The sequence below is a fragment of the Schistocerca nitens genome, chromosome 6 (assembly GCF_023898315.1).
Source record: "Schistocerca nitens isolate TAMUIC-IGC-003100 chromosome 6, iqSchNite1.1, whole genome shotgun sequence".
Lineage (NCBI taxonomy): Eukaryota > Metazoa > Arthropoda > Insecta > Orthoptera > Acrididae > Schistocerca > Schistocerca nitens.
In genome coordinates, this window is record NC_064619.1 from 246,899,591 (window position 1) to 246,922,065 (window position 22,475).

General features: G+C 40.2%; 1 protein-coding gene across 1 annotated transcript in view; it reads left to right on the plus strand.

Annotated features, from left to right (window-relative positions):
• Positions 1-22,475, plus strand: part of LOC126262945 (2',5'-phosphodiesterase 12) — a 61,522-nt gene that overhangs the window by 23,140 nt on the left and 15,907 nt on the right. The window contains exons 2-3 of the mRNA XM_049959887.1: positions 7,524-7,663; positions 9,410-9,572. Coding sequence (XP_049815844.1) covers positions 7,524-7,663; positions 9,410-9,572 — 303 coding nt within the window. The remainder of the gene's footprint in view (positions 1-7,523; positions 7,664-9,409; positions 9,573-22,475) is intronic.

Consider the following 22,475-nt stretch of genomic DNA (forward strand, 5'->3'; position numbering starts at 1 on the left):
CATGCTTCTGTAGAACTTATATTTGTCTTAGTGAGCAATTCCTGCTTAGCCATTTTGCAATTTGTCACCCTCATTTTTTAGTCTCATTTCCCTTTTGTGTGCTTCATTTACTGCATCTTTATATTCCTCCTTTCATCAGTTAATTCAATATCTCAGGTGATATCCAGGGATTTGTACTGTAAACACCTGCCTTGTGCAGTTCTAGGTTGTCTTTGACAGATCCCAACAGCGACGAAATATTTGCAGGAGGGTGAAAGATTGCTTTCACTTTATATTTTCTTAGTATTCTGCCTATTTGCTCTGAAATATTACCAATTTATGGTAAATAGCCAGTCATTTTAAAGGCCTCTTCCTCTTCTTTGCTCCATCATTTACAGGTCTGTAGCGCTCTCTCCACTTGTTGGGACTAATAGCCATTCTTCAGAAATACAGTCTGCAGATGCTCCTTTCTGTTTGCAAACTATCGGTTCCAGAGATGACGTGGGCTCGGTGAATCAATGTCTTCAAAACACCCATCATTTGTGCCCGATGGTGGCAACTAGTGGCTTGGAAGAAAAGGTCTCTGCGAGTGGGCCTTCTCTATACTGAATGACCAAGTGTGCCATCGCTCTTACGTTGCACCAAGATGTCTAAAAGCGGCAGGTAACCCTCCTCCAACTCCATAGTAAATTTTATGTTTTTGTGTATGCAGTTCAGATGTTGTACTAGCTCTTGCAGACGATCCAAACCACGAGGCCAAACTATAAAAGTATCATCAACATATTGCCAAAATGCTGTTGGTTTAAAAGTGGCTGAGGCATGGAATCCAGTCGTGTCCTCCGTAGCTGGCGTAATTCTGTGATGGAACTGCAGGGAGACAATTGAATTGATATCGAATTGGTGAGTTATCACCACGGAGATCAAGCGGCGCAGCAGAATTGAATGCGCTTAAGTAGCATTCACACAACACCAAGTGAATCCACCACGCATGTGCCGTTGGGGCCTTATATACCAGAGCTCAGTGCGTTTTTGCCAGTATCACCTGAAGATGACCAGAAGACTCGGCACTGAAATATTGTGGCAGGAAGTTACAAACATCCGGCAGTTCTCCTGAAATTTTGTGGAACAATATGTACACTGGGAAAGTTTTAAATCTCTTCTGACTTAATTCCTGTTCATGCTATCAGCAAATGATACCATATTGATTTTATGCCTGTGGCAAACTTTCCAGTTAAGGAGACAGAAATAAAACTCTTCCAGTAAGTTATTAGTGGACAACAAAAAATCTGAACTCCAGCACTTACAATCTTGACCATTAATGGACAAAGTTTAAGGATATTGTCCAATGCATTGTAGACAGGTATGTGACAAACAAAGTTGTGAGGGATGGGAAAGACCTGCTGTGATTCGACAGCCATGTTAGAAAGCTGCTACAAAAACAAAGAGAACTTCACTGCAAATTTAAATGTAACCAAAGCCTCACAGACAAAAACTGAAAGACGCCAAAATTAGCGTAAGGAGAGCAGTGTGTGACATGTTCATTGAATTTGAAATAAAATTCTGTCTACTGACTCAATAGAAAGTCGTAAAAAGTTTTCCTCTCATGTTAAATCAGTAAATGGACTGAAACCATCTGTCCAGACACTTGTGACCATAATGGCATTGACCCCCTAGGGGGCTCACCTCTTTGAGAGGTTCGTGCATGCTTGGCTACCATGGGGCCCTGGCCTTTGCAGCATTTGTTCCCTTCCATGTTGCCTGTCTATCCTCTTGCTGTGTTTTTCTTTTTATTTCTTTTTTATTATTATTATTATTATTATTATTATTATTATTATTACCTCCCTTGGCAAACAGTCTGGAATGTTTTTGAAATGTGTTCTGCATTTTCAGTAGCTGACATCAAAACAGTCTTTGTACTGTTTTTTGTTCCTCTTTCTTTCTTTGTTCCCCTTCTCCTATCCTTCCTCCACTTCAGAATTTGAGGTTCATCTTTTTCTTCTTTCTCCCTGTGTGCTCCTGAAGGCCGGCCCATGTGTCTGATGTGTAACAAGTGACTGGGTAATGTGTAATTCCCAGTCCTGAGTTGACAGGTAGTGTTCTCATGTACCCACTAGTACTGGGAGGGGTGATTTCCTGAGCTGCGACCTTCCCAGTTGCCGATTGGTCCTTCTGTCAGGTGTTTGGGAGTTGTGACCTCAGCTGTGAACAATCACGTAAATTGGGTGTGTTGGGGGGGGGGGGGGGGCAGTTGGAAGAAGCACACCATCAGAGACACAGGCAATCGTGCGGGATTTTCTCGCAATGAGCAAATCATCATCTTCACAGTCAACGTCTAGTAAACGTAAAGAGAATGAGGCTAATGATTCAGAGACCCTCCCAGCTGCACCACTTTTCCTCATGGTTTCATGTACTGAAGATGATCAGTCCTTTGCTACAATAAATCTGTTTATTTTTCAGAAAGGTGTTGATACAGTTGCCAGCCCTGTGAAATCATGCTCTTGTTTATGCAATGGCACTTTGAGTTTTTCGTGTTGAGGTCCATTGATCACTGAATTCTTCCCGTGGTGTTATTCACACTAGGCTGTTCGATGGCCTGACCGAAACAGAAATCCAAACGTACCTTTCTGATCAGAATGTCATTGCAATCCATTGGATGATGAGAAAGGTAGATGCATCCTTAGTGGCCACACGCACTATTTTTCTCACTTTTGACAGTGATGCTTCTGTCAAAGATCAAAGAAGGCTATCAAGTTACCGCAGTCCAACCGTACATTCCGAACCTGATGCGCTGCTACCAATGGCATTGTTACAACCACACTTGAATGTTGACACCCGGCCAAATTGTAACCTGTGGTAGGGATGCTTATGAGGGCAATCGCCCACCTCCTCCTCCCCACTCTATCAATTGCAATTGTGACCATGGCATCTCTTCTCAAGATTATCCCATGTATCTCAATGAGTGGGCCATCGAGGAGATCCGGTTGATGGAAAAAGCGCCTTACCCAGTCACTTACAAGTTGTTGGCTAGTAGGAAACCCTCCATTCTACCATCTGGCACTTGCAGTACTGTTCTTGCTACATCTTGCTCCATGAAGGACATGTCCAAACAGACATGCAACCTCAAATTCAGCACCGTGGTTGTTACACCTCATGGTGCAAAGTCAACTGCTACTCAACCGGCAGGCCGGAAAGGACAGAAGGAATACTGCCAACAAGACTTCTTATGTCCCTCCAGCCAACAAACATTTGAGTCTCCCTCTGCAAACTGTAAAGGCTCCAAGAAACCAAACAAAGGGAAATGGTCTTCTCCTTTACCGATTCAGAGACCCTCTACGAAGGTGTCTCCCGTGATACCCTTGCCTGGCTGACCTCCATGTTGCCGGTGCGCACCACCAACCATTGTTGTGCCCTGGACTCTGCAAACTGACAGAAGGAGAATGTCGATGCCTCTGTAGATCTCGTGGAGCAGGTTTGTACAGCCTCTGCGCCCTTTAGCAGTGAGTCTTCAAAGGCTGGCACTCGGCAGCCGCTGAGGTGACACCCCTTCATTTTTTCCCTCCTCCCCTTTCCTAGTCATGACTCTCTTTGATCCAACAAAGAGGACGTGGCTGCTCTTGGAATTACAGCATCTGCTTGTTCTCTGCCTCTAGGAAACAAAATTGCTTCCTCATGACGCTTTGAGTTATCGGATTTCTTCCCGGTCCTCTTTGACAACCCCCCCCCCCCCCCCCAACACCCCGGACAGCATTCCATCTCATAGGGGAGTAATGCTGCTCGTCTGGGATGATGTTCATAGTCAACCCATCTCCCTGACTACACAGCTTCAAGCTGTTGCAGTCCTCAGTTTCCTTCCTCACTTGCACTTTTCCAATTGTATCATTTACCTTCATCAGTCACTCGGTGTTACCAGGGCAGACTTCATCCAGCTTATTGGGCAACTCCCTCCCCCCTTTTTGCTGCTCAGTGACTTTAATGCACACCATCCCCTTTGGGGTTCTCCCAGAACCTGTCCAAGAAGTGCCTTCTTGGCTGAAATCAATCAACTTAACTTCGTCTGCCTTAACAGGGTAGCATCTACATTCCTTTCAGACTCCATGCACACCTATTCCCGTTTGGACGTCTCGTTCTCACTGCGCAACTTGCCCATCATCTCAAGTGGTGAGTTCTCGCTGACACATACTATCCATTTGCTGACTCCTACCTCACCTACATGCACGCCCAAATGGCAGGTTTCTAAGGCTGACTGAAGGCTTTACTCCTCCCTGGTGATCTTCAATGAACAACATTTCCTCACTTGTGATGACCAGGTAGAATATCTTACAAATGTCATCCTTACCACCGCAGAAAGTTCCATTCCTTGCACTTCCTCTTTATCATGCCATGTCCCGGTCTCTTGGTGGACTGAGGTGTACCATGACACAGTTTGCATGCAGAGATGTGCTCTCCACATTTTTAACTGTCATCCTACGATGGCAAACTGAATTCGTTATAAACAGTTGCGTACACAGTGTCATTCAATTCTTCAGGATAGCAAAAAAGCTAGTTGGATTTCCTTTGCTAGTTCCTTCAACAGTTCCACTCCCTCTTCCATCACATGGGCCAACTTCCAACAATTCTCTGGGACCAAGGTCTGTTCCCCAGTTTCTGGCCTGGCAGTAGCAGATGCTGTCATAGTGAATCCTATTGTTATCTCCAATACATTGGCCTGTTATTTTATGGAGATTTTGAGCTCCACCATCACTCTCCCTTCCCCCATCGGAAATGAGCGGAGGAGGTTCAGGCAATGCCACCTTTACTATGAAGGAGCTAGACCGTGCTCTCACTTCATCCTAATCCTCCACCCCAGGGCCGGACAGTGTTCTCATTCAGATGTTGCAGAACCCCTCTCTTGTGGGCAAGCACTTTCTCCTCTGTCATTGGCTCCGATGATTTTCGGTATTGGCTTATTGAACATTGCTCAGTATTTACAGCTGAGCACTTTGCCCTGTATCAGGCCATTCAGTGTATCTGGTGGCACAGGCTTTTTAATTATGTCATCTGCTCCGACTCTCTGTGACCTTCAGAGCCTCCGTGTGCTGTACACTGTCTATCCCTTTGTGCAACGGGGCCACAAAAGCTGTCGCTCACTCTTGATGGAGCCATTACGATGTTCATGTGGGTTTCTGGTCACGTCAGTCTGATGGAAAATGAGGCTGCTGATACTGCTGCCAAGGCTGCAGTCCTTGTACCTCGGCCCACTAGTTCTTCCATTCCCTCCAATGACCTCTGTGTTGCTGTCTGACACCAGGTGGTGTCACTTTGGCATCACCACTGGTCCTTTCGTGGGAACAAGCTCCAGAGAATTAAGACTTTTCCAGGAGCATGGATGACCACCTCTCGGCCCTCTTGCCGTGAGGAGATCATTTTAGCTAGATTGCTTATCGGGCATTATCTGTTTAGCCATTGCCATTTGTTAAGTGGTGTTCCTGCACCACTTTGTGCTCATTGTCCTCAAACTCTGACGGTTTGTCATTTCCTGATGGAATGCCCTTTTCTTAACCACGCCACTTATGTTCTCATCATCAGCCATTTTAACAAATGTTGCTCACACTGTCAACTGTGTTTTACTTTTTATCCATCATAGCAATATGGTGAAGGATGTTTGATATTTAGTTCAGGACGTCTATTTCTCTATGGTGTATTTTATAGATCTTTCTCCAAGTTCCTGATTTTAGCTGTCTTTCTTTCCGTCGATTGGGCATAACATGTAGTCGTTTTTAACTCCTTTTTTTGTCTTCGTGTTCTACAGTTCTGTTGTGGGCACGTATGACCCTAGTTGTTTTTGCGCCGAAAAACAAAACAAAACAAACAAAATGGCACTGAACTGGAGGATAATAGAGAGAAAGCAGAAGTACTAAATGTATTTTGCAAAATGAGTTTCACTGAGAAAGATCATACTGTGGTTCCTCATTTAAATTGTTGCATGATTGTCAAAATGACAGATGTAGAATTAAATGAACATGTGATGGAAAACTAATTGAAATTGCTCAACAGAGAATTGTTACTGGACTTGATGATATACTATTGATACAGTTGAAATCCAGCTTTGTTTGTCAACAAGACCCACAAGGCAGTAGATACTGATGCCAAGGTTGATGCCATCTCTCTTTACATCCAGAAGCTGTTTGATACAGTTCCACATGCCACCTAATGAACAAAACATGATCCTACAGAATATCAGACCAGCTATGTGATTGGATTGTAGAGTTTCTAGCAAATAGAAAATAACATGTCATTCTCAATGTATATAAGTCTTCAGGCCCTAAACTAACTTCTGGCTTACCCCAAGAGAATGTTACAGGACCATTACTTTTCACAGTATACGTACAGGTTGTCCCAAGAGGTATGTTACAACTTCAGTGTTATACATCAGTCAATTTGTAATTAACTTGGAGAACAAAAGTAAAGTTTGTTTGATGAACCAACTCAAAAAGTTTTATTCTGGTTCTTTAATCAAGATCTACATGCTCTCCCCCTGTAGCACGTGTAGTATCTAGTCGATAGTGAATAGCATTAGAAGTTGCATGAGCCTTTTTGCGGATATGCTGATATATACAGAGAAGTCATAATGTTAGAAAATTTTAGCATAATGCAGGAAGATTTGCAGAAGATTGTCACTTAGTGCACTGGTTGGCAGTTGACCCTCAACATTAACAAATGTTATGAATTGTGTATAAATGATTACATGATTGCAGAACAATCACTGGAAGCAGTTGTGTGCATAAAACATCAAAGAAGTATGCATACAGTGTAATTTAAAGTAGAATGAGAACATAAAGCTAATTGCTGGTAAGACAGATGCAGTACTGAGATTAATTGGAAGAACCCTCAGAAAGTGTAGTCAACTGATACAGAAGACGGCTCATAAAACCCTTGTTTGACCTATACTTGAATATTTCTCATCAGTCTGTCATCCATACCAGATATGACTGATATAGGAAATAGAGAAGATCCAAAGAAGAGCTCGCATTTTGTCACAGATTCATTTAGTAAGCACAAAAGCACCACAGGGATGCTCGGCCAACTCCAATAGCGAGTTTGCAAGAGAAGTATTGATCTTCATGGTGTGGTTTACTATTAATATTCTGAGAGTGTACATTTCTAGGAAAGGCAACTAGAATATTGCTTGCTTTTACATAAACATCGCAAAAGACTTATGTGGTAAATTTAGAGAGATTTGAGCACTCGCAGAGACTTAACAACAATCATTGTTTCTCCGAAACATTCACGAATGGAAATGGAAATGAGGGAAGGGGCAGTCCACCACACACCGTAAGGAAGGTGGCTTGCAGAGTGTAGATGTAGATGGAGACGTAAGAAGTGGGAGAGGGGGGGGAGGGGGTGTTGTGTGTGTGTGTGTGTGTGTGTGTGTGTGTGTGTGTGTGTGTGTGTGGTAGGGAGAGGGGAGGCCTGAGGTCACCAACATAATAATGTAAATTACCCAGTTTCAAAAAATAGATAATAATATAAATATATTTCTGAATATATGTTGTTTTTTGTTGCAGCTTTAGAGTCGTGTCCTACAACATTCTTGCTGACTTGTATGCTGATTCTGACACGGCTCGGCTGCAGCTGTTTCCGTACTGTCCGCCATATGCATTGAATGTGGACTACAGAAAACAACTGTTTGTGAAAGAGATTCTAGGTAAGACCTTAATTAACTTTATAGTTACTGATTGATTTCACGTAGCAAGTTTACTTCTGCAAAATGCTTAACTTGGACGTTGTACTGAAAACAGACTGAATAAATTTCATATTTGCCATGAGGTGTCAAGGGTTTTGAACTACTCTGTATGGGGTTTTTATTGTGTCAGATGGTGAAGTGCATGAGTGTGGAATGGAAGGAAGAACAAGGATGTAACTCAGTGCTGGGATATGCCCTTACCTCTCCCAAATGGTACCTGGAGGGGGCATGAAGTTTAATGTTTCCATCCACCCAATGGATTATTATGAACTGTGGCATATTCACTGATTTCATGTACCTTTGTGGATTGATTGGGATTTAACATAGAATGTTGAGCTACAGACTGGTGGTTAAAAACAAATATGCTGAGTAACCATTACCTCACCCCCTTCCCCAAATTAAAAATGCTATCTAGATTGTCTAATATATTTTCATTTATTATGGCTACTGACATCATCAGAACAAAAATTAAACCTTGTAATACAAAGCTCAGTTATTATATAAACTACGACTAAGTGGGATGGCAACAGTTGGTACTTGGTGCTTAGCTTAAAAATAGATTTTATTGTTACTGACACCAAATTTTGTTTTACGAGTTGTAAGTTCCAATCCTGTTATGGAAATAGGTGAAGCATCAAAATAAATAAAAGTATGTCAAGTGATCTGAATACTATTGTTCGTAAAAATTCACTTATTGCAGACTCGTATCAGGAGTTTATTATATATAAATTACTAATATGGCTGTGGATATGAATGTGTGCCACTAAATAATTGAAGTTTATATTTGAACACATTCATTTTGTGACACAAAACTTACATTATGAATACATACACAACTGCACACAGAACTATTTATTTTCTGTCGAGTGAAGTGACATTTTATTAAGATGTTAGACTTGCATTCTGGAGGATAGCAGCTCAAATTGCTGTTCAGCCATTAAGATGTAAGTCTTCTGTGGTTTCCCTAAATCACTTAACGCAAATTCCTGGATGGTTACTTAAAAGACACAACTGATTTCCTTTTCTATCTTTACCCTATCTGAGCCTTTGCTCCACCTCTGATGATTTTGTCATCAACAAGATGTTTTGTGGTAGTCGTCTTTCTATCTAATTTCCTAGTTTTCAGTACTGTAACTTTAAGCTCTAAGTAGTTACGGTACGTTCTGATTGAATGTATATTTCTTACTTACAAAGTGTATTGCAGAATACGGTAAGGGAAAGAAACAATAGAGTTGAAGAGGCCAGGTCTAGAACACAGATGTGTGAGAGATACAGACCAGGGCTTGTGGGGTTTTAAGATATTCTGGTGTGCAATAAACTCCTGTCCAGTTTTGAGAACCATGGGTGGGTGATGGGAGGGAATATAAATGGATCCATTGTTGTGTTGGACAACTTGTTCAGCCACAAGGGACGAAGATAACTTTTTAAGCTTTATATGTTTGAACATAGCACGTCTTGTACCCTTGATGAACACCATTAAGTTACCTGTCAGTAAAGTCAGATAGTTCACAGAAACAGTTGGCCATAGGTGCATCTCTATTGTAACGTGTGCCTTTACTTACTCTTCATCCCCGAGGTTTTCCCTCATGATAGAATCAGTGGAACGTGCATTCAGAATGCCAGAATAAATAATGTTGTTTATGCATTGTTGTTTTTTCAAGCTTTGAGTAATTTATTCAATTAACGTATATTTGTTTTGGGTTGAAGGTTATAATGCAGATTTAATCTGCCTTCAGGAGGTTGATTCGAAGGTCTTCAATTATGACCTTCTCCCAGTTCTTTCTTCTGAAGGATATGATGGGGTGTTTGAGAAAAAAGGAAAAACCGTGTCTGAAGGTCTTGCATGCTTCTTTCATTCTTCCAAATACAAGTAAGTCTTCATTTAATTCGTGATTTCATAGCTAATATTAAAGATCGCCAACATCTTTAGAGGTAGTTCTCATGATGGGCAGCATCATAATGTTTTATCGTGTATATAGAAAGTATTTTATATCTTGTAAATACTGTTCTCTGCATCAAACAGAAAAATGGTTAAAATTGCAGGGAGACATATTGACATGTTGACCAGTATTTAACTGGGTCTAGGTAACCTTCTCTCTATTTTCAACGTTCTGCAGTGAAACCCTCCTTCCTCCTGGAAAGAGGAATGCATAGTTCATAAAACTAGAAATAGTATTTCTCATGTTTAAAGTGATTATATGCACAGTTATTTGATTTTCATAGTTCAAAAATACCACTACTGTTTCACTTATTGTGTGAATTTATCTTCTTGTGTAACATTCAAAGTTCTTACTAACATAGTTACACAACAAATTGCACTTGAAACTGTACCACATATCATTAGATTGACAGTAGCTTCAAGATCCATGTGGCTGCATCTGTATTGACTAAATTTTTGGTTTGATCTTGATTTTGCCCATTTAACATTACACCTCAGTTAATTCCCTATTTGGCTGCTGATTAACATGATTTTGTTATGTTATATCTCATTCCATTCATATTGAATGAAAATACCAGGAGTCATTTGTTTGCTTTCCTTAACTTACACAGAAGCAACATTCCATAGGTTACATGTTCACTGTAGGTGGTGCCAAGTCATAGGTAACGAGAGTATCATGACCAGCCTTAAAACAGTGCGCACATGTGTGCAGTGGCAAGGAGCAGTGTACCTCATGACGCTTCAACCAGTAGTGTCATTCCGCCATGTCGGTTTGTAGCCTGTGCATCGGGATGTGTGCAACACGTTTAGTATTGATTTTCATGTTAATTTAGGTATTGTGAAGTTAAAGAGCCATTATAATGTTCATTACAGGTGATATAAAACATACATGACAAATATTACAGTAAGAAGTGACTGTGACAGTTTTCCGAGCTTATAAATTCTCCTAAGCAGAATCAGCAGCAGAAACAGTGGCTGATTGTAGTGCTCACCCGTGTATTGCTACGAGGGTCACTCCAAAAGAAATGCACACTATTTTTGTAAGAATACAGTTTTCATTCTGCATGTGTGAAAGTTTTCCTGTGTGCAGATACATCCTTCCCGCTTGTTTTCAAACTTAGTTCAACCTGTTCCCCTGAGTGGCACCGTCACAGCATGTCTTCAAGATGGCTGCTACACTTGACGTTCGTCAGAAGCAACATGCTGTCATAGAATTCCTGTGCTGTGAAAACGAGACAGTGGGAAACATCCACAAGAGGTTGAAAAAAGGTGTATGGAGATGCTGCTGTTGATTGCAGTACAGTTAGTCGGTGGGCAAGCAGGTTGTGTGATGAAAGTGGGCACGACAATATTGAGGATTGTCCTCGCAGTGCCGGCCGCGGTGGTCTAGCGGTTCTAGGCGCGCAGTCCGGAACCGCGCGACTGCTACGGTCGCAGGTTCGAATCCTGCCTCGGGCATGGATGTGTGTCATGTACTTAGGTTAGTTAGGTTTAAGTAGTTCTAAGTTCTAGGGGACTGATGACCACAGATGTTAAGTCCCATAGTGCTCAGAGCCATTTTTGTCCTCGCAGTGGCAGGCCTTGTACTGTACACACTCCAGACAATGTGCAGAGAGTTAACGAATTGGTGACTGCTGACAGACGCGTCACTGGGAACAAGTTGTCACGCTACGTTGGGATAGGGGAAGGGAGTGTTTGCAGAATACTGAAAGTGTTGGTGTTAAAAAAAGGTTTGTGACAGGTGGTTTCCCAGGATGTTGGCAGTGGCTCACAAAGAAACAAGAAAAACAGTATGTAGCGAACTTTTGGAACAGTACGAGAATGGTGGAGATGAATTTCTTGGACGAATTGTGACAGGTGATGAAACATGGCTCCATCATTTTTCACCAGAGACGAAGAGGCAATCAGTGGAGTGGCATCATGCAAATTCACCCAAGGAAAAAAAAAAAGAAAAAAAAATTCAAAACCACACCTTCTGCTGGAAAAGTTATAGCTACTTTGTTTTTCAATTCCGAAGGACTCTTGCTTGTGGACATCATGCCAAGTGGAACCACCATATGTGACAACACTGAAGAAACTTCAAGCTCGACTGAGTCGTGTTTGACCACATTGGCAAAAGCAGGATGTTTTGCTGTTGTATGATAATGCACACATGTCAGTCAAAAAACCATGGAAGCAATCACAAAACTCTGATGGACAACACTGAAACACTCACCTTACAGTCCTGACCTGGCTCCATGTGACTATCATCTCTTTGAGAAAGTGAAAGACTCTCTTTGTGGAACAAGGTTTGAAGATAACGACTCCCTTGTGCACATTGCCAAATAGTGGCTCCAACAGGTTGGTCCAGAATTTTACCGTGCGGGTATACAGGCGCTGGTTCCAAGATGGCGTAAGGCAGTTGAGAGGGATGGAAATTTTGGGGAGAAATGAAAATATTGTTCCTAAAGGATGTATCTACACACTGTAAAACTTTCAAATATGTAGAATAAAAGATGGATTAAAAAAAAATAGTGTGCATTTCTTTTGGAGTGACCCTCGTAGTTACCTAGGCAGGCAATGGTGGATTGTGAGGTGGGGACAGAAATAGGTAGTACACTGTCAGCTCTGCAAGATATTCTGTCTGCTGCTGTGCAGAATGTATCATGCTGCTGCCTTTTACGTGCACCCAGCTGTAACAAGCATCTTTAGTGAACACAAAATTCCTAAGCCATGGAGTGGTCAGCACTACCAGTCCTATATTTTTCAGCAACAGTGGAACTTTACAGGGTCTTCATTGTTTGGATCTTGAGGATATGGGAGCTTATCTTTCAGAAGAAAAACCTTGAAACACTCTGGGGGAAAATATTCATTAAAATGAAACACTCATTAATGTAGATGTTCTGGAGGATCTATGACATATCAGTTGAGTCTTACTTGTGCAGGTATGCGCACACAGAGACATACAAACATTATTTCTGTCTGTTCTCTACTTGGAAATGAAACTGGAAGAAGCCTTTATGTAGGGTTCCATGAAAGTTGTCCACTGCCATGTATTTTTCAGTTATTCACAGACATAGATTTATGTTGCAGTGTTCCCCTTTAAATGATATTTTAATATCTTAATCTAGCTTAAAATCATACCTTTTGGACAACTCCTTCTATTCCATGGATGAGTTTCTTTTTCAGAACTGTTAAAAAAAAGTAGCTCTAAATGTAGTTGCATTTGTAGAACTAAAAATTTCAGTAATATTAATATTAACACTATTCATGTGTGTTTAAATATATCTTGTAGTCTGACTTTTTCCACATAATATCGATAACATTATCGGGAAAATGATCTACAGAACATTAGACATAACTAAAACTAAACTAACTAAAACTATACTGGGTGTAACAAAAAGGTACGGTACAAATTGCAAGGTACATTCCTCACACATAGATAATAATATAAATATATATCTAAAAACAAAGATGATGTGACTTACCAAACAAAAGTGCTGGCAGGTCGATAGACACACAAACATACACACAATGTCTATCGACCTGCCAGCGCTTTTGTTTGGTAAGTCACATCATCTTTGTTTTTAGATATATTTTTCCCACGTGGAATGTTTCCCTCTATTATATTCATATCAATATAAATATATAGGTAGATGAACAAATTATGTTATGTGAACATGGGTCTGGAAATGCTTTGTTTCTATCTAACAAATCATTTTCTCCAACTCATTAATCATGGGAAAAACACACAAACAAAATGTACCAGCATACCACATAACTCTTTCTCACAGGAGATGTTCAATATGCCCTCCTTGGGCATTGATACATGCATCAGCCCCCCGTTGTAGTGAAACTCAGATGCGCTGATGTATCCCTGAAGTATTGTGTATGGTTTCGCAGCCATGAATTATAAAGGCACGGAGACTCTGAACATCTTGTACTGGAATTCCATACACGAGAGCTTTCAAATGCCCCCACAAATAAAATTCCAATGAGGCTAGGTCCAGAGAGCGTGGAGACCAAGCAGTTTACCTATCCATTCGTCACCAAAACTGTCATTTAGAAACCAACGGACATTAACACTAAAATGAGGAGGTGCTCCATCGTGCATGAAGTATGTGTTTTGTTGTACAGCTAAAGGTACATCTGCTAACAGGTCATGAACCGAAACATGACTGCGCGCGTCGTTTCGTGATTCGAGGGTCAGCAACTGATAAAAAAAATGGGGCCCCGCGGGGTCCCAAGGTCGCGATGGCGGAGGTCCCTGTCCCGCTGAGATAATTTGTCCTTTTAGGACAATTATCTGAGCAAGCACCCACGCCAGCAAAAGGTTGCCCGACACATGCTGTTTGATAACGTAATGTATATAAAAGGTGGTAATAATTTATTTTTGCGTTAATCAGTTGCTGACCCTCATGAATCGAAACATGACTGCATCGCGTCGTTTCATGATTCGAGGGTCAATTCGAGAGTCAGCAACTGATAAAAAAAATGGGGCCCCGCGGGGTCTCAAGGTCGCGATGGCGGCGGTCCCTGTCCCGCTGAGATAATTTGTCCTTTAGGACAATTATCTGGGCAAGCACCCACGCCAGAAAAAAGTTGCCCGACACGTGTTGATAACAGGAGTTGTTTTAACCGGCTGTACTCGAATTTTAGTACATAAGGCGGGTGATTTGGAGCACAGCACATCATGTCCTCTGAACCGATAACGTCGACATCTACAAGCAGCAGCAGCAAGTGTGTGTGTGTATCCTTCTTTCAAGATGTATACTGTAATCTTCGACTGTCAAGGCTTCAAGACATGTGCGAATGAATTTGTTCCTAAGGACTTAGCATTCCAAATGCTGTGCAGTGATGGAACAGTGTTTGCCTCTGGAAGTTACATTCTTCAATGTACAGCACCGTATTACGAACTTGATATCGAATCAGCAAAATGGTTGGCAGAGAACCATCACCACTACAACATTAATTCAGTTGGAGTCTTGCTGGATAGTGCATTAAACTCCATCAAATCAATGGTACCAACAAACTGCACTGTACTTGTTAAAGGTACTGAAAAAGTGAAATGGGTAAGAGAGTTCTTACCTGACTGCCTAATAACTAATGTGGAGGAGAAAGGCTGCCCTTCACTACATGCTCTATGTAAGCTGAATGGTATTGGCAGGTACCAACCAGTAAGTGCGAAATTGAATACAAATCTGCTGGTGAAGTGGTACAAAGAGTACTACTTAAAACATTAAGCCGAACAGTGTGGAGTAAAGAGTGTAATGGCCCCTCACAAAAGCAGGCAAGTGTGAACTGTCAGACAATTGTGAATCATGTGAAAACTGTGAAGCTTATTTTCATTTCCTAGTATTCAAGCCTTTTTTGTAAATGCTATAAAATTCCTGATGTGTTGTGTGACGGTGTGCATCTGTGGTATAACTATTAGGAACTTGAAGAAGCAGTTGTTCGTTTGGTATATCTTTAAAACATAACTGTAATTTTTATATAATTCTTTAAAAATAACTGTAATTTTATATAATAAAATTACATTTTATGTTACTGTAATCCAACACGTTTTCTATCAAAACCTAACCATTTCACAAATGCCTTATTTCCTTTCCTGTACAATACTTTCTCTACTAGATAAGTATTGGGGTATTTTGTTTTCTGTAATTCATGACCATAAAATGCACCAGCAATATTATTTAGTTCAAAATCTTGCAGAGTGTATGTCCTAGGATTTGTTTCTTGGACTCCAATCATCTTAAATATTTCTGTAGACCAATTTGGTTTCTATCCTTTATCAAAAATGGCTTTGTTTTTACTGATTCTTACGAACTCTCCTACTTTAAATTTCTGCTTTGATTTGTCTATGGTACATATTTTATTATATACTGTGGATAAAAGGTGATTACCATTAACATCGCAGGGTCGCATCTTGGACTTAATGTAGGCCACATTGGCCGATGCAATAATAAGACGAATCAATTTGCTCCTCAAGACGCCGTAAATAGGCGTATAATCATTAGAAATGAAATTTCATTAGAAGAAGGTGCTGTAGAGGATTTCAAAAAAGTTTGTGAAGGAATTGCATGCAACATTCGTGTATAATATAAAGGAGATGCTATTTTAAGACGTACTCCATTACTGTTAATTTCTAATTCTCAGACAATTGTATGTAGTCCTCCAGATTTCAACAATGTCCGTGTGAGAACTATTAGGTGGAAAAAGTTTGATGAATTGAAAAATGCAATAAAAAAGCCTTATCCTTTAGCTTTCTTTTCATTGTTGCAAATGTATAATATTCCTTATTAAATAAAAGAAAAGAATTTGTACAATGTATAATTTTTATTGTCAATTATTACAACAAATAAAAATAAATTACAATTATTCTTTGTTCAGTACACGTTCAACTACTTTTTTAATGCCGTAAGCAGGACCTGCGGCAGCAGCAGTTGTCGCCGCGCCAGCCGCTATCGCTATCTGCCCTGAACTTGTAACACCAGCTGTGCTAATTGCGGCCCCGTCCTGGCCTTGTTTCTGGCACCCGTTCAAATTCAACTGTTTCGCCACTCGTATCCAAATCTTCGAATGCTGGATTATCTCCATACCGTATACGATTAGCAGCATCCTCTCTTTGCACTGTTCGAATATCATTACTGCTACGAGAACGATTAACATTTGTTAATGGAATTCTTTCCGACATTTCAATGTCTTCCTCTGGTCCCGGATATAAAACACGTCCGTCGTATTGTATGGATGCATGGTTGCCCGTGCTTAAATACTGATTGACCCAAGACATTTTGCTGACTAAAATAAACAAATCATTGCCACCTTTTATATACATTACGTTATCGAACAGCACGTGTCGGGTAACCTTTTGCTGGCGTGGGTGCTTGCCCAGATAATTGTACTAAAAGGACAAATTATCTCACCGGGACAGGGACCGCCGCCATCGCGACCTTGGGACCCTGCGGGGCCCCATTTTTTTTATCAGTTGCTGACCCTTGAATCATGAAATGACGCGACGCAGTCATGTTTCGATTCATGAGGGTCAGCAATTGATAAATAAAAAGATGGGGCCCCGCGGGGTCCCAAGGTCGCTTTGGCAGCGGTCCTTTTAGGACAATTATCTGGGCAAGCACCCACGCCAGCAAAAGGTTGTCCGACACGTGCTGTTCGATAACGTAATGTATATAAAAGGTGGCAATGATTTATTTATTTTAGTCAGCAAAATGTCTTGGGTCGATCAGTATTTAAGCACGGGCAACCAGGCCTCCATACAATACGACGGAGGTGTTTTATATCCGGGACCAGAGGAAGACATTGAAATGGTGGAAAGAATTCCATTGACAAATGTTAATCGTTCTCGTAGCAGTAATGATATTCGAACAGTGCAAAGAGAGGATGCTGCTAATCGTATACGGTATGGAGATAATCCAGCATTCGACGATTTGGATACGTGTGGCGAAACAGTTGAATTTGAACGGGTGCCAGAAACAAGGCCAGAGAGTGTCACGGATGGGGCCGCAATTAGCACAGCTGGTGTTACAAGTTCAGGGCAGATAGCGATAGCGGCTGGCGCGGCGACAACTGCTGCTGCCGCAGGTCCTGCTTACGGCATTAAAAAAGTAGTTGAACGTGTACTGAACAAAGGATAATTGTAATTTATTTTTATTTGTTGTAATAATTGACAATAAAAATTATACAGTGTACAAATTCTTTTCTTTTATTTAATAAGGAATATTATACATTTGCAACAATGAAAAGAAAGCTAAAGGATAAGGCTTTTTTATTGCATTTTTCAATTCATCAAACTTTTTCCACCTAATAGTTCTCACACGGACATTGTTGAAATCTGGAGGACTACATACAATTGTCTGAGAATTAGAAATTAACAGTAATGGAGTACGTCTTAAAATAGCATCTCCTTTATATTATACACGAATGTTGCATGCAATTCCTTCACAAACTTTTTTGAAATCCTCTACAGCACCTTCTTCTAGTGAAATTTCATTTCTAATGATTATACGCCTATTTACGGCGTCTTGAGGAGCAAATTGATTCGTCTTATTATTGCATCGGCCAATGTGGCCTACATTAAGTCCAAGATGCGACCCTGCGATGTTAATGGTAATCACCTTTTATCCACAGTATATAATAAAATATGTACCATAGACAAATCAAAGCAGAAATTTAAAGTAGGAGAGTTCGTAAGAATCAGTAAAAACAAAGCCATTTTTGATAAAGGATAGAAACCAAATTGGTCTACAGAAATATTTAAGATGATTGGAGTCCAAGAAACAAATCCTAGGACATACACTCTGCAAGATTTTGAACTAAATAATATTGCTGGTGCATTTTATGGTCATGAATTACAGAAAACAAAATACCCCAATACTTATCTAGTAGAGAAAGTATTGTACAGGAAAGGAAATAAGGCATTTGTGAAATGGTTAGGTTTTGATAGAAAACATGTTGGATTACAGTAACATAAAATGTAATTTTATTATATAAAATTACAGTTATTTTTAAAGAATTATATAAAAATTACAGTTATGTTTTAAAGATATACCAAACGAACAACTGCTTCTTCAAGTTCCTAATAGTTATACCACAGATGCACACCGTCACACAACACATCAGGAATTTTATAGCATTTACAAAAAAGGCCTGAATACTAGGAAATGAAAATAAGCTTCACAGTTTTCACATGATTCACAATTGTCTAACAGATCACCACACTTGCCTGCTTTTGTGAGGGGCCATTACACTCTTCACTCCACACTGTTCGGCATCATTTTTTAAGTAGTACTCTTTGCACCACTTCACCAGCAGATTTGTATTCAATTTCACAGTTACTGGTTGGTACCTGCCAATACCATTCAGCTTACGTAGAGCATGTAGTGAAGGGCAGCCTTTCTCCTCCACATTAGTTATTAGGCAGTCAGGTAAGAACTCTCTTACCCATTACCTTTAACGAGTACAGTGCAGTTTGTTGGTACCATTGATTTGATGGAGTTTAATGCACTATCCAGCAAGACTCCAACTGAATTAATGTTGTAGTGGTGATGGTTCTCTGCCAACCATTTTGCTGATTCGATATCAAGTTCGTAATACGGTGTTGTAAATTGAAGAATGTAACTTCCAGAGGCAAACACTGTTCCATCACTGCACAGCATTTGGAATGCTAAGTCCTTAGGAACAAATTCATTCGCACATGTCTTGAAGCCTTGACAGTCGAAGATTACAGTATCCTAAAACCGAACAAAAGAGCAATACAAAAATTGGATGTGGGATGGTAGTAAGGATTAAAACTGAGCCAAAGGCTGAGCAATCTCAGGCGCTATCACCTACGCTATGAGAACAACTGACACTAGTTGTATCTGATCGAGTGCTTGAATTTGAATATGCAATGGCCTGGTTGGTTGATTTCTAAGCTGATAACTCCAACAGCACAACATACAGAATTTATTTCTTAACAATTATTTCTCAGCACAACCTACCCTGCAACCCTTGCAAGCTTTCCAGACTGTTTATGTCCACCCCATTGTGCTCAACAATATTATGAAAAGAATATATTTCTATTAACCAATAAAGGAAGTGCTGAGTTGCAGACACTCTTAACATTTCTGACTTAAAGTGTGAGTGTGGATCTGGGTAATTTCGGTTTATTCCCACAAACCATCTTTCACTTCTTTACGAGGTGACTTACTTGGAATTTGCAGCCACTCTTCTTTACTGGATCGCCAGCTGCTTGAAACCCTCTGGACTTCTTCTCCGTCGAATAATGCTAGGTACAAGAATTTTTAAACTCTTTCTACTTATGAAATAAGTAGACATATAAACATTGCTTTTCATCAATTAACGATGTATTTGACTTCCATACACAATAAAACTCTCACTTTCAACATAAATATATAACTTCCGGTAAGTCCCTCGTACAGTCGAACGTCAGAAACAAATTAAATTACAGTTAAAAGAAAATTGGCTTTGATGCCAAAACTTTTCTTAACATAAATCAGAAAATGTCTGGCCTATAGCAAGGTTATGTCAAGAGTTTTAAAGATTTCTTTTTCATCTGTTTTTGTTTTAATAACAATAGTCAATGACCCAATAAGCACAGAGCTGCATATTTTAATACCTACTCCGAATTTTTCTTTTGTTTCCTTTACTGTTTGCTCAATATACAGATTGAATAACATCGGGGACAGGCTACAACCCTGTCTCACTCCCTTCCCAACCACTGCTTCCCTTTCATGCCCCTCGACTCTTATAACTGCCATCTGGTTTCTGTACAAATTGTAAATAGCCTTTCGCTCCCTGTATTTTACCCCTGCCACCTTTAGAATTTGAAAGAGATTATTCCAGTCAACATTGTCAAAAGCTTTCTCTAAGTCTACAAATGCTTGAAACGTAGGTTTGCCTTTCCTTAATCTTTCTTCTAAGATAAGTCGTAAGGTCAGTATTGCCTTATGTGTTCCTATATTTCTACGGAATCCAAACTGATCTTCCCCGAGGTCGGCTTCTACCAGTTTTTCCATTCGTCTGTAAAGAATTCGTATTAGTATTATGCAGCTGTGACTTATTAAACTGATAGTTCGGTAATTTTCACACCTGTCAACTCCTGCTTTCTTTGGGATTGGAGTTATTATATTCTTGTTGAAGTCTGAGGGTATTTTGCCTGTCTCATACATCTTGCTCACCAGATGGTAGAGTTTTGTCAGGACTGGATCTCCCAAGGCCGTCAGTAGTTCTAATGGAATGTTGTCTGTTCCCGGGGCCTTGTTTCGATTCAGCTCTTTCAGTGCTCTGTCAAACTCTTCACGCAGTATCGTATCTCCCATTTCATCATCATCTACTTTCTCTTCCAATTCCATAATATTGTTCTCAAGTACATCAGCCTTGTATAGACCCTCTATATACTCCTTCCACCTTTCTGCTTTCCCTTCTTTGCTTGGAACTGGGTTTCCATCTGAGCTCTTGATATTCATACAAGTGGTTCTCTTTTCTCCAAAGGTATCTTTAATTTTCCTGTAGGCAGTATCTATCTTACCCCTAGTGATATGCGCCTCTACATCCTTACATTTGTCCTCTAGCCATCCCTGCTTAGCCATTTTGCACTTCTTGTCGATCTCATTTTTGAGACGTTTGTATTCCTTTTTGCCTGCTTCATTTACTCCATTTTTATATTTTCTCCTTTCATCAATTAAATTCAATATCTCTTCTGTTACCCAAGGATTTCTACTAGCCCTTGTCTTTTTACCTACTTGATCCTCTGCTGCCTTCACTACTTCATCCCTCAGAGCTACCCATTCCTCTTCTACTGTATTTCGTTCCCCCATTCCTGGCAATTGTTCCCTTATGCTCTCCCTGAAACTCTGTACAACTTCAGGTTTAGTCAGTTTATCCAGGTCCCATCTCCTTAAATTCCCACCTTCTTGCAGTTTCTTCAGTTTTAATCTACAGTTCATAACCAATAGATTGTGGTCAGAGTCCACATCTGCCCCTGGAAATGTCTTACAATTTAAAACTTGGTTCCTGAGTCTCTGTCTTACCATTATGTAATCTATCTGATACCTTCTAGTATCTCCAGGATTCTTCCATGTATACAACCTTATTTCATGATTCTTGAACCAAGTGTTAGCTATGATTAAGTTGTGCTCTGTGCAAAATTCTACCATACGGCTTCCTCTTTCATTTCTTACCCCCAATCCTTATTCACCTACTATGTTTCCTTCTCTCCCATTTTCTACTCTCGAATTCCAGTCACCCATGACTATTAAATTTTCATATCCTTTCACTACCTGAATAATTTCTTTTACCTCATCATACATTTCATCAATTTCATCATCATCTGCAGAGCTAGTTGGCATATACACTTGTACTACTGTAGTAGCACATTATTGTGACCAAGATAGATACGAAGCCCATGCCTACCACAGTACTAAAAGTTTATATGCCAACTAGCTCTTCAGATGACGAAGAGATTGGTGAAACGCATTTGTAGACTTAGAGAAAGCTTTTGACAATGTTGATTGGAATACTCTCTTTCATATTCTGAAGGTGACAGGGATAAAATACAGGGAGCGAAAGGCTATTTACAATTTGTACAGAAATCAGACGGCAGTCGAGGGTCATGAAAGGGAACCAGTGGTCGGGAAGGGAGTGAGACAGGGTTGTAGCCTATCCCCGATGTTATTCAATCTGTATATTGAGCAAGCAGTAAAGAAAACAAAAGAAAAATTCGAATTAGGAATTAAAATCCATGGAGAAGAAATAAAAACTTTGAGGTTTGCTGATGACATTGTAATTCTGTCAGAGAAAGCAAAGGACCTGAAAGAGCAGCTGAACGGAATGAACAGTGTCTTGAAAGGAGGATATAAGATGAACCTCAACAAAGGCAAAACGAGGATAATGGAATGTAGTCGAATTAAATCGGGTGATTCTGTGGGAATTAGATTAGGAAATGAGACACTTAAAGTAGTAAATGAGTTTTGCTATTTGGGGAGCAAAATAACTGATGATGGTCGAAGTAGAGAGGACATAAAATGTAGACTGGCAATGGCAAGGAAAGCGTTTCTGAAAAAGAGAAATTTGTTAACATTGAGTGTAGATTTAAGTGTCAGGAAGTCGTTTCTGAAAGTATTTGTATCCATGTATGGAAGTGAAATGTGGACAATAAATAGTTTCCACAAAAAGAGAATAGGAACTTTCGAAATGTGGTGCTACAGAAGAATGCTGAAGATTAGATGGGTAGATCACATAACTAATGAGGAGGTATTGAACAGAATTGGGGAGAAGAGAAATTTGTGGCACAACTTGTCTAGAAGAAGGGATCAGTTGGTAGGACATATTCTGAGGCAT